The sequence below is a fragment of the Mus caroli genome, unplaced genomic scaffold (genome assembly GCF_978045245.1).
Source record: "Mus caroli unplaced genomic scaffold, Mus_caroli_1 scaffold_8, whole genome shotgun sequence".
Taxonomy (NCBI): domain Eukaryota; kingdom Metazoa; phylum Chordata; class Mammalia; order Rodentia; family Muridae; genus Mus; species Mus caroli.
In genome coordinates this window covers 116,676,276-116,688,782 of record NW_028227263.1, presented here as the reverse complement: position 1 = coordinate 116,688,782, position 12,507 = coordinate 116,676,276, and the positions used below count along the sequence as shown (strand labels likewise).

Genomic DNA, 12,507 nt, shown 5'->3' with positions numbered 1-12,507 from the left:
ACCTGAGTCCCTATCTCCTCACAGACCCCAGAGAGCAACATGAAGCCAGGTGAGTCCCGAGAATGGTGTGTGGGTGTGTGTTCCAAGAGTCCCCTTGCTACACATCTCACTCTAATCTCACTCTGTCCCTCTGTGACACAGAAACAGCTGGGGGCCACATGCTCCTCCTGCTGTTGCCACTGCTGCTGGCCTCAGTGCTGACAAGAACCCAAGCTGACCCTGTCCCCAGGGCCACCAGGCTCCCAGTGGAAGCAAAGGATTGCCACATTGCTCAGTTCAAGTCTCTGTCCCCAAAAGAGCTGCAGGCCTTCAAAAAGGCCAAGGATGCCATTGTGAGTCTCCCTCTGCCCTCCTGTGTGGGCTAGCCTCCTCCACCCTTCCTTTTCTGGGTTTCATTCCTTATGCTAACTGGGATGAAAATAGTCTCCACACTTTGTGCAGTGGGCTGACTTCAATCTCTGCTAGAGTGGGCTAACCTCAGCCCTTAGGCTGAAGCCGCTCTTGATGCAGTGAGCTAGTCTCCATCCTTCCTTGGCTGGAAACAGAAAGCCCACATTTCCTGTAATATTCTAGGCCCCATTATTCCTACAGGAGGCTATTTTCCACTCTTCCTTCAGTGAGCTAACCCTTAGGATGATCTCCACCCTTCGCAAACTGGGCTATCTCCTACTCACTAATAGTGCAGTGGCTATCTGATATCCATTGCTGTGGAGGACCCTCTGTCTTTCTGGCAGTGAACTTCATCTTTCCTGTCGTGACCCATCCCAGTTCCACTGCAGTGGTCTAACCTTCACCCTCCTGTGTGGGCTAACCTGTGTCTCTGCTCTCCAGGAGAAGAGGCTGCTTGAGAAGGACGTGAGGTGCAGTTCCCACCTCTTCCCCAGTGCCTGGGACTTGAAGCAGCTGCAGGTGAGTGGGGGCTGAACTCAGCCTGCCCTCGGAGGCCTCGTCTGAGTGCTGTTTGGACCTCCACTTTCCTGTTTCTTGTCCTCACTGGCAGCTCCGTGGCCTGTCCACAGTGTGATCCCATTGGCTGTGGCTCCTCAGCTGTCCCTGTCCTCTACATCTCAGATGTTCCCTGTCCTGGCCCCAATCCTGTCCCCTTCACCTGTCTCCCTTGACCTCCCCTCCCCTGCTCACTCATGGGTTCTTCCTCCTGTCTCCTTGCTCAGGTCCAGGAGCGCCCCAAGGCCTTGCAGGCTGAGGTGGCCCTGACCCTGAAGGTCTGGGAGAACATGACTGACTCAGCCCTGGCCACCATCCTAAGCCAGCCTCTTCACACACTGAGCCACATCCACTCCCAGCTGCAGACCTGTGTGAGTCCGGGGTCCCTGGCTCCTCCCCAGTATACCTCCAGCCACTTGGGCTTCTCCTGTGTCCTAGCAGCAGCCTCACAGTTCCCATCCTCTGTCCACAGACACAGCCTCAGCCCACAGCAGAGCCCAGGCCCCCGAGCCGCCGCCTCTCCCGCTGGCTGCATAGGCTCCAGGAGGCCCAGAACAAGGTGAGTCTGGGCAGGGAACTGGGGTCTGCAGTGCCTGGGAACTCTGAGGCCCAGCAGACCCTGAGCCAGCCATGTCCTTTCAGGAGACCCCTAGCTGCCTGGAGGACTCTGTCACTTCCAACCTCTTTCGCCTGCTCACCCGGGACCTCAAGTGTGTGGCCAGTGGAGACCAGTGTGTCTGACCTGGAACCCTCCTGCCAGCTTCAGGAATTCTTCACTGTGTGGATGCACCAAGACAGCACCTTAATTTATAGCTACTCATGCCTGTTTAAAGTATTTATTTATACGTGTGGGTCTCAGACTCAGTCCCCACAAAATGTCTATTTTTTTACTTTGTAAACATTCTTCAAATACACAATGATAAAAGACCTCTGTGGTGTGTGTGTTGGTGTTGACTCCTGGTCTTTTGCCCTTGGGGGGAAAAAAACCCCACAACTTCAAGTCTATAGCAACAACCCCTGCTTGCCCTGAACCCTGTGGTCTAGCCTGGGCTACTGCTTTTTGCCTCTGGGTGTTGGGGGTTTTGTTTGTTTTTGTTTTGGGGGTTGCTGTTGTTTTACTTTGGAGGGGATCTTATGCTGTTCTGGAAAAGTCTCTTCCCTGTGGTTCCAAGTGTTGGCAGCAGGCTTCTCTATGCTCTCCTTTGTTTCTGCCCTTGAGGTGGCTTCTTGTAGCCGAGGCTAGCCTCCAGTTTGCTATGTAGTCCGATGACCTCAAACTCCTGTTTCTCCTGTTGCTCCTCTGGGATGCTGGGCTTGCAGGCATAACCACTAGGACAGGGTCTCACAACAGCCAGCCTTGCTGCAGGAAAGACACCGTGTGGATAAGGTCCTCTCTGCTTTGCTCTCTCCTCTTCTGGAACCTGTGTGAAGACAAAGTGTGCTTCCCAGAGCGGTGCCTCGGCATTCCATTCCCTAGGACAGTGTTTCATGATGACACAGGGTCTCCTGAGCCTCAGGCTGGCTTCAAACTCACTACTGTGTCACTGTGGATGCCCTGAACTCCTGATTCACCTGCCTCCACCTCCCTAGTGCTGGGATGGCAGGCATGTGCCACCACATCTGTCTTCATACAGTGCTGGGGACTGAACCCAAGGCTTCATGTGTGCTAGGCAAGAATGGCCCCCCTGAGTCACATCCTCAGCCCACCCATGATAAGCTTTATCCCCAGATGTCCACAGCACGTGCTGTTAACCGTCCTGACCTTTAATATGGGCAGGCATGTTTGAACTCCCAGAGAGACCAGAGCTTTGAAACAGAATGCACAGGTGTCTCCCTTGGGACGGGATGGTCCATGGCTGCAGTGCCTGCCCTCAGGAGGTGGAGACAGGAGTTAGCTCAAGGTCATCCTTGTCTTCTTGGTCAGCTTGGGGCCAGCCTGGGCTGCATGAGACCCTGTCCCCTGCCAACAATGTGCTGTCTACAAAGTAATACCAAAAGCACTGCTCACATGAGCCAGTGCTTATACCTGAAAGTGTCTTCCAAGATGGGAGCATCCTAGACCCATCTTGTCTCCCAACTGCTCTCCTGTGCCCCATGAGATGTAGGCCTGAATGTCACTCAAATGTGATTTCTCCAAATTGCATATATGTGTTTGTGTGCTTGCTCTTGCCTTTTGGCCATGTACAGAAAAGCATGTGCACATGGAGGGTGTAAGTGGACATTCGTTGTCTCCCTCACTCAATTCTCCATGTTGTTTTTTGAGGTGGGTGGGGGTCTCTGTGTGACAAGGATCTACACACCCATCCCAGCAGTTCAGAGAATTGCATCTCTTCTTCCAGCCCAAGTATTTCCAAGGTTGAACTCCGGTTGTCATCTTGGACAGGTGCATGGCCTCTGAGGTGGTCTCCAGGTGGCTCTCGGCCTTAGCACTGCGAATATCTTACTCTGAATGTCACTAGGGCCTGGGACATTAACCCTGGGCGTGAGTGCTGATCCCAATATCCTTGGGTAAAACCCAGGGCTTCAGAGGCCTGCAGTGGAGCCTGGGAACAGAGCCAGGGCAGGAGGAGCCTCAGCCACTGCAGGAGGTGAGCCCTGGGCTGGCACCCACCCTCCTCTGGAGTTCCAGGCTCCCTTTGCAACCTGTCCTGTAAGTGCATGCTGTTCTTGTTGGTTTTGTTTTCTATCCCTCTGTGTATGCGTGCCCTTGGAGCTCCCGGAGCTGGGTTTAAGTGGTTGTGAGCCATCTGACATCTGACGTGGGTGCTGGGAACCAAACTCAGGTCCTCTGCAAGAGCAGCCAGTGCTCCTAGCCACTGAGCCGCCTCTCCAGCCCAACTTCCATTTTTTGTTGTGGAAAGCACACACATCTCTAGCATATTCATTGGAATTTTTTCACATTTATTATTAATTTGGTGGGCATACACATGCTGTGATACACGAATGAGGATGAGAGGATAACGCTAAGGAGTAGTTTTCTCTTCTACCTGGTGGGACTTCAGGATTGAACCCAGGTTGTCAGGCTTGGCTGCAAGCGCCTTTCCCTGGTGAGCCACCTCACTGGCCCCACCAGATTCAATATTAAGGGCAGTCTGGATTCCCAGAAGTCTTTGCATCTTCCTGGGGGAGGTGGTTCACACCTATAATCTCAGCACTTCAGAGGTTGAGGCAGGAGGATCAAGAGTTTGAGGCCAACATTGATACCTAGTTGTTCTCTATCTTTATAGACAAAAACAAAAACAAAACAAAACATAAAAACATCAATAGGCCGGAGAGATGGCTCAATGGTAAGAGCACCTGGTGAGGCTCTTGTGTAGGATCTGAGTTTAGTTCCCAGCACCCACATGGAGGTTCACAAATGTCTGGAACTCCAACTCTGGACCAGAGGACTTGATGCCCCCTTCTGTCTCAACAGGCACTACATACACACGGTGCGTTTATATATATGCAGTCACTCCTACACATAAAATAAATTAATCCTAAAACAAAACAAAAAATAAGTCTTGAACTTGTCTTGAACTCTACTATTGAAACACCAAATTCCCTCCTTCCTCCCCTCATCGCTCCCACCTGCTCCTCCTCCCACCTGCTCCTCCTCCCACCTGCTCCTCCTCCCACCTGCTCCTCCTCCCACCTGCTCCTCCTCCCACCTGCTCCCCTTTGCTCTTCTGTCTCAGGGAAACTGGTCTCTCCAGGGGCATTGCATCAGAGCAACCTGCCCATTTCACTTACTATACTATCTGCAGAGTTCATCTATGACAGAAGGTTGTTTTATTTGTTGCTGTGTTTTGCTTAAGCAGTCTCTCAGCCGGGCATGGTAGTGCAGGCCTTTAATCACAGCACTCGGGAGGCAGAGGCAGGAGGATTTCTGAGTTCGAGGCCAGCCTGGTCTACAAAGTGAGTTCCAGGACCTCCAGGGCTATATAGAGAAACCCTGTCTCGAAAAACCAAAAAAAAAAAAAAAAAAAAAAGCAGTCTCTCATCAGTGGGAAGTCTGGGGTTTGTTGTTGTTGTTGTTTTGTATTGTTTGGTTGTTCAGTTTTGTTTTTCGAGACAGGGTTCCTCTGGCTGTCCTGGAACTCATTCTGTAGACTAGGCTGGCCTTGAACTCACAAGAGATGGGCCTGCTTCTGCTTCTGAGTGCTGGAATTAAAGGCATGGGCCACCCCTGCCGGGCCAGGAAGTCTTGAGTTTTAACCATCAAGTCTCTGGTGAGTGGTTACAGCAGCTGTCAGAAACTCATACAAGCCGAAAATCTCAAAGCCTTCTTAGAGAAGTGATTGAGATATGGGTGGTAGATCAGAAGTCCTGACCATGAGACGGGAAATGGAGTGGGGGTCACATGCTGTTTCCTTCTGCTTAGCACAGGTTGACTTCCACGTCCTGAGCATAGAACCAGACTCGGCAACAGCATGCATGGTATTCCTAGAAGGTCTTCCCTCTCTAGACAATCTCTTTCTTTGAGTACCTTACTTTCAGGAAACATTTTCTGGGTGTCCAACAAGCTCCTACCACACACTCTCCCATCCCGGCATCCACGTCTCCTCCTTATCTCAAACCAAGGATGGCCCTGTAGTGGATGCGACCTTCCCACAGGTCATAGTGAGGTTTGCTGGCAGTTTCCTTTTCTCTGACGTCAGCCGGCCCCGACCGGCTCTGGCCTTCCACAGCCTGAGGCTCCCCCTGGCGGCGGGTACAGACCTCACCCCTCACACCCTTTTTCTCCTCTCTCAGCTCCGCTGCCCTGCCCAGATGACCTGGCAGGGTGGAACCCAGGTCAGGCTGAGATTCCAGATGGAGCTGAGGGTCTCCACGCTTTGAAGCTGAAGAGGACTATGAAGCTAGAGGCTCCCAATGCGAGGCGGGCTCATGCAAGGGATGCAGGACATTTTGGAGCTGACTTCACGCTTCCTGTGGGTGCTATATACCCTTTTTGCAAGTGCTTAACCTTCACTTCTCTGCAAGGGTGACCCTTCCTCCCTTCTGCATGGGATAATGTTCACCTCTCTCCCTGCAGGGGCGAATCTGTGTCCTCGCCCTTCAACAAGAGTGGGCGCTGTCACGTGTGGCTTTTCCCTTTCCCAGAGCCTGGGGGTTTGCGGCAGCTTCGGGTGAGTTGAAGTTAGCTTCAACTTTGCCCTCTGTTGGTCATGCACAGTTGCTTCTCTCATTCCCCACCCCACCCCCAATCTTCTCGCTCCTACCTGTCCCCTCCCTGACCACGGTGGTGCGCTCTCCTCTGCTCCTCCTAACCGGTCCCTGGGTGGTTTTTTTTTTGTTTTTGTTTTGTTTTTTGTTTTGTTTTGTTTTGTTTTATCTTTCCTCCCAACAGCTGTTCTCATCTGGAACCCTCACCTGTGTCTGTCTCCTTGCCCCGATGTAGAGGTGCCTTGCAGTCTGAGATGGCCAAGGCTATGAAGGTCCTGGGAAGCAGGGAGTTGGGCAATATTCCTTTCATTCACTAATTTATGTCGCTGTGACCACTATTCTGGATAGAGACAACTTAAAGAAACAAGGCTTTGTTTTGGTGCGCAGATTCAGGGTTTTTAGCCTCCCGGTCCCCCAATCCCCCACTTTGAACTCCCCAAGCCCAGCTCCTCCCACTCTTGTGGAAGGGGCAACATATCAGATCAATTCCTTTGGGGGCAGTAGCAGCATGTCGTCCAGCCTGTTCACATCACAGAAGACCGGGAAAGCAGAAAGGGAGGCAGGAGCTAGGCAGGTATCACCCCCAGACACACAGGCTGCTCTTACAGGGGACCTGGTTTTGGTTCTCAGCAACCAGGCACATTTCAGATTCAAGCCGTTACAGACCTGCACTGGCTCCTTCCAACTCTGCATGACAACCACTTCTGGGATGGTAAAAATCCTGAGCCCTGGGTCACCCGTGTCTCGGCTTTACCCAGTAGAGCTTCCTTCCTCTGCCATAGCTCACGCTCAGAGCTCTCATTCTCTCTACCTACAGAACCACCATCTCTTTTCCTAGATACACAGGCTCCAGGAGGCCCAGAGCAAGGTGAGTCTGGGGTCAGGACTAGGATCTGAAGTGCCTGGGAGCCCTGAGCCCCAGCAGGCCCTGAGCCAGCCCTGTCCTCGAAGGAAACCCTCTGCTGCCTGGAGGTCTCTGTCACTTTTAACCATTTCCCCCCGCTCCACTGTGACCTGAAATGTATATCTTGAATTCTGTTGCATGTTACTCCAGGGGCTTAGGTTTTATGGCACCCCTTCCTGCCCAGGGTTGCTGGATCCAGGTCTCTACCGCTTGTAAAGCTCCCCAGATGTTTATAGTTATGACCCTAGACTGTTGAGAACCGAACAGTGACAAGTATATCTGTGTGACATTGAGCTTGTTTGTGTCTATGACTGTGTAAACACATGTAACACTGAAAATTTCCTCAACTTCAGTGTATGTGTATGTATGTATATATATGCATGTTATTATGTGTGTATGTATGTATGTGTACATGTGTATATATGTGTGTATGTACATGAGTATGTATATATGCATATGTGTGTATGTAAGTATGTATATATGTGTATATACATATATGTATGAGTGTGTATATATGAGTATGTATATGTGTATGGGTATATATGCATGTGTGTATATGTATGCATGAACATGAATGTGTTTATGCGTGTGCATATGTATGTGTGTTGGGAGCGACCCTGTTTGAATGTTAACTGCCTTGTCAGCCATAAGTGCTTACTTACAAAGTCTTGGCCTCTGTGGGAAAGCACTAGCCCAGCTGAGAACAAATAGACATAGATCCTGAAGTCAGTGGAGAACAAATAGCTATAAACCTTGTGGATAGGTGCCTAATAACCCATTCTGTTCTGATCTTCCTGCTGAACTGTTTACCCAGTCAATATCCTGTTCCTGGGAACAGGCACATTACCCAGAGACAAAGCGAACCCCCTCTACCCCACTTCCTGCTCCTATGAGTATATAACCTGTGTGGGAAAAATAAAAATTTGTCAGCTTGAACAGAACCCCTTGTCTTGCTTGTTCTTTGTGTTCCTTTGTCCCTCATTCTCTTCCAGGTGTCCCCTCAAGTCCCTGTTCGACTGTCCTGTGGGTCAGGACATATGTGTGTATGTGTGTGTATGTATGTATGTGTATGTATGTTTGTGTATGTATATGTGTGTATGTGTGTATATGTGTATATATGTGTGTATGCGTGTATATGTGTGTATATGTGTGTATATGTGTATATATGTGTGTATATATGTGTATGTGTGTATATGTGTATATATGTGTGTATATCTGTGTATATGTGTGTATGTGTGTATGTGTATATATGTGTGTATGTGTGTATATATGTGTATGTGTGTTATGTGTGTGTATGTATGTATGTATGTTTGTGTATGTATATGTGTGTGTATGTGTGTGTGTATGTCTTAAGTGAACTTTTCACTCAGGATAGAAACAGCATTTGCTTCCCCAAGATGGGACACCAACAACAGACCAAAGTCCAATTTGGGGAGCCAATATGTTTCTTGGGCTTAAAGAGATCATAGGTGTTCGAGGCCAGCCTGGTCTACAAAGTGAGTTCCAGGACAGCCAGGGCTCCACAGAGAAACCCTGTCTCGAAAAACCAAAACCAAACCAAAAGAAAACAAAAAAAGAGACCATAGGTGATCCCCAAGCTGCCTTCCTGACAGTGTCACCCCACATAGAAGGGTGACATACATCTTCCTGCAGGTGAAGACCCCTTCTTTAGCTACTTTTCATACTCTATGTATTCTAAAAACCTCCTGAGGCAAGGTCATGAGAGCTGGACAGATTCCATACTGACAGGGAGGGGTATGCAGGAGGGAGCAGCTGGAATCTCAGGCAGGGACCTAATGGCCTCCACAGCCTCCTTCCCTGGGGGAAGGTCGACAGTCAACAGGCCTGGTCTCTTTCCAATGGTAATTGATTAACTAATTTTTGAGACGGGTTCTCACTGTGTAGCCCTGGATGATCTAGAACTCACGAAGTAAACCAGGCTAGCCTGGAATACTTGGTAATCCTTCTGCTTCTACCTCCTGAATGCTGGGGTTAAATGCCGTTATGCTCGGCTTGCTCTGTATTTTTAATATTATATTATATTTTATTATATCATAATATAGTATAGTAATTTAGCTTGTGTGTGTGTGGAGGTAAGAGGACCACTTGTGTGAGTCATGTCTCTCTTTCAACCATGTGGGTTCCAGGGCACAGGCTTAGTCATTAAGCTTGGGGACAAATACTTTACCCACTAAGCCATCTTGCTGGCCTAACAAGTCTGACCTTGAGGGTCTCTTTGCGTAGCCACAATGGCTCTGATAAAAATAAGAGCTGTTAGGCTGGAGAGATGGCTCAGCAGTTAAGAACACTGATTGCTCTTCCAGAGGTCCTGAGTTCAATTCCCAGCAACTACATAGTGGCTCACAACCATCTGATGCCCTCTTCTGGTGTGTCTGAAGTCAGCTACAGTGTACTCATATAAATAAAAATAAACCAGGCAATGGTGGCTCATGCCTTTAATCCCAGCACTCCGGAGGCAGAGGCAGGCAGATTTCTGAGTTCGAGGCCAGCCTGGTCTACAAAGTGAGTTCCAGGACAGCCAGGGCTATACAGAGAAAAACCTGTCTTGAAAAAACAAAAACAAAAAAATAAAAAATAATAAAATAAAATAAAAATAAATAATTAAAAAAATAAGAGCTGTTCTGTTCTGAGGCCTATTCTATAACAACAGTGAGAGACAGACAGACAGACACGCATACACACACACACACACACACACAATGAGGGAGAGGATGAGGGAGAGGGAAAGGCTGAACATGAAAGAATGGCTGAGAGTATCATAAGGGATTCTGGCAGCCAAGTCATGGGATCTGTCCCCACTTGTGATGGCAGCAGCAGTTAACAGCTGGAGCTGATAAGCTGTCCGGAGTGAGGCTGCATCTGGGTCACAGAGCCGAGTCTATGTGTCTGGGGGATGCCTCTGGCATGTGTCTGAATTCACTGTGGAGTTAGGGCTGGTCTCGAACCCCTGATCCTGTAGCCTCTACTCCAAGTGCTAGGATTAACTGATGTGTGTCACCACACTCGACTTCAAAAAAGGTTCTCCTCAGCTCCTGTACCATGCGAGGGTTCTTCGTGATCTACCTGAGTATAGTTACTGACTTCTAGAACCTTCATATATTCAACTTTACAAGACAGTGCCAAAATGTTTCTGTCAGAGTCTCTAACACATCCTTTCCCCTTATAGTACACATCCCCCCACTTAAGCTAGTTTGAGTGGGTTTCTATTGCTTCCAATCAAAATGAATTTTAACCTACCTGAGCCATCAAAACCGACTACGGGATGACAGCCGTGTCTGTGATATCTCTCCTGAGAGATCCCTACCCCAACAGCTGCCATCTGCAGTGGTTTCAAAACTCCTGTGGAAATCTGTCACACCAACGGTATTGCGAGGCGAGGCCTGTGAGAGGTGGCAACGTCATGACTGTGTCACCATAACGAATGGCTGAAGGTGGCTGAGTGGGAGTGAACTAGTTATCACAGGAGCAGAGGCCTGAGAGTCTCTTCCTTCGCACACACGGACACCCTCCGCTGTTGCTGCAGTAAGGAAGCACCAAGATCCAGCTTAATAGCTTACAACTATCATCTCAGCAGTTGAGGCAGAGGCGGGAGGATCAGGACTTTGAGGCCAGCTTCAACTACATAGTGAGTTTGAGGCCAGCCTGGGCTATGAGGTCCTGTCTGAAAAACAAAACATGAGAACTGGGGAAATGGCTTAGTGGGAAACGTGCTTTTTGCACAAATTTGAGGGCATGAGTAGAAAGCTAGGTGATGGCGGTGCCCCGTGACATTGGTGTTCTGTGACATCGGTGCTGGGGGAAGGAAGAAGGGGCAGAGAGAGACAGGCAGCTCCCTGAAGGTCACTGACCAGACACAGTGACCTCCATGGTGGTGAGCTCCAGGTTCAGTAAGAGACCCGATCTGAAAAAGCACGGTGGGAAGTGATGGAGGAAGGCACTTAACCACATGCATTGGCAAGTGCATGCACACATTCTCACGCATGCGCGTGCGCGCACACACACTGAACACACACATCCTTCTGCATGTACATATGCATGCACACACATGTAGTCCTCCTGTACACACACATGCAATCCTCCTGCATGCACACACATATAATCCTTTTGCATGCACATGTAATCCTTTGGCACACACACACAAATGCAATCCTCCTGCTTGCACACACACACATGCAATCTCCCTACATGCACCCTTACACACACAAACACATACATATACATTCAATCCTTCTGCATGCACACACACACACACATATGCACACACAGAAACACACATGCACACACACAATCCTCCTGCCTCTGCTTCTGAGTAGCTTAGATTACATGTGTACTATCAGGCCCGTCTTTTTTTTTTAAAAGATTTATTTATGTATATGAATACACTGTAACTATATTCATACACACCAGAAGAGTGCATCAGATCCCATTACAGATGGCTGTGAGCCACCATGTGGTTGCTGGGAACTGAACTCAGAACCTCTGGAAGAGCAGTCAGTGCTCTTAACCTCTGAGCCATCTCTCCAGCCCCCCCCCCTTTTTTTTTTGTTTTTTTGAAACAGAATTTCTCTGTTTAGTCTAGGCTGTTCTGGAACTCACTCTGTAGACCAGGCTGGCCTTGAACTCAGAAATTTGCCTGCCTCTGCCTCCCAAGTGCTGGGATTAAAGGTGTGTGCCACCACTGCCCAGCCCAGGCCCATCTTTTGAGTTTGTTGTGTTTGGTTTGGTGCTGGGGACTAAACCCTGGGCCTGTGGCAGGTCAGGCAGACATTGCACTGCTGACTAATACCTCTTGACTTTATGTTTTTAATTATATTCTCTCTCTCTCTCTCTCTCTCTCTCTCTCTCTCTCTCTCTCTCTCTCTTTCTCTCTCTCTCTGTGTGTGTGTGTGTGTGTCCATCTAACTTCCGTAGTCTGAGGCATCACAGCAAAAGTCGTTCACCCTTCCTTTTCCTTGCTTTCCAGATCTTAGCCTCCTCAGTAAAGGCTTTTCCACAGCAAGCGGGCAGCAGTGCTGGCTTCTCTTCAGCAGGTCTGAGTTGCCAGCACTGGATCTTTCGTGCTGCGAGGCTATGATTAAGTATGATTGAGTGAAATAAAGTTAGCTTAAAACCCTGCCCTTAAAACCTTGCCTATTAAGTGACCAGTGGACAGGGCTGCCCTGGTCACAGGGAAGATTAGGGCCCCAGGCAGAATGGAGCAGGACAGAAAGGTTTCTGTTCGAACTGCAGTGGGATGGAGCCCACAGGCTGCCTAGGGCACTCAAGACCCTGGTCCCTCCCCCAGGACTGAGAGATAAACAATAAAACTCCCCATAGAGTAAAGTGGCTCAGTGGTAGAGCCCCTGCCTAGAATCCCCCAGTGAGGGGCTGGGGCGAGGCTCCGTGGTAGAGGACTTATGTAACATGCATAAAGCAATGAACTCCATCCTCAGTACCATTAAAAAAAAAAAAAAAGAACTAACAATGCACACACTTGGGCACATTTACAT

At 49.2% G+C, this 12,507-nt stretch overlaps 1 protein-coding gene across 1 annotated transcript; it reads left to right on the top strand.

Annotated features, from left to right (window-relative positions):
* The first annotated feature begins 39 nt into the window (after positions 1 to 39).
* LOC110299357 (interferon lambda-2-like) lies at positions 40 to 1,686 on the top strand. Its single transcript, XM_085840956.1, has 6 exons — positions 40 to 49; positions 142 to 332; positions 832 to 909; positions 1,173 to 1,316; positions 1,418 to 1,504; positions 1,588 to 1,686. Exons 1-6 carry the CDS (start codon positions 40 to 42, stop codon positions 1,684 to 1,686), a joined length of 609 nt encoding a protein of 202 aa, XP_085697082.1.
* The last annotated feature ends 10,821 nt before the right edge of the window (positions 1,687 to 12,507 follow it).

Coding starts and splice junctions, on each gene's coding strand:
- LOC110299357 (XM_085840956.1), top strand. Junction 333..831: donor AAAAGGCCAAGGATGCCATT/GTGAGTCTCCCT, acceptor TCTGCTCTCCAG/GAGAAGAGGCTGCTTGAGAA. Junction 1,505..1,587: donor TCCAGGAGGCCCAGAACAAG/GTGAGTCTGGGC, acceptor ATGTCCTTTCAG/GAGACCCCTAGCTGCCTGGA.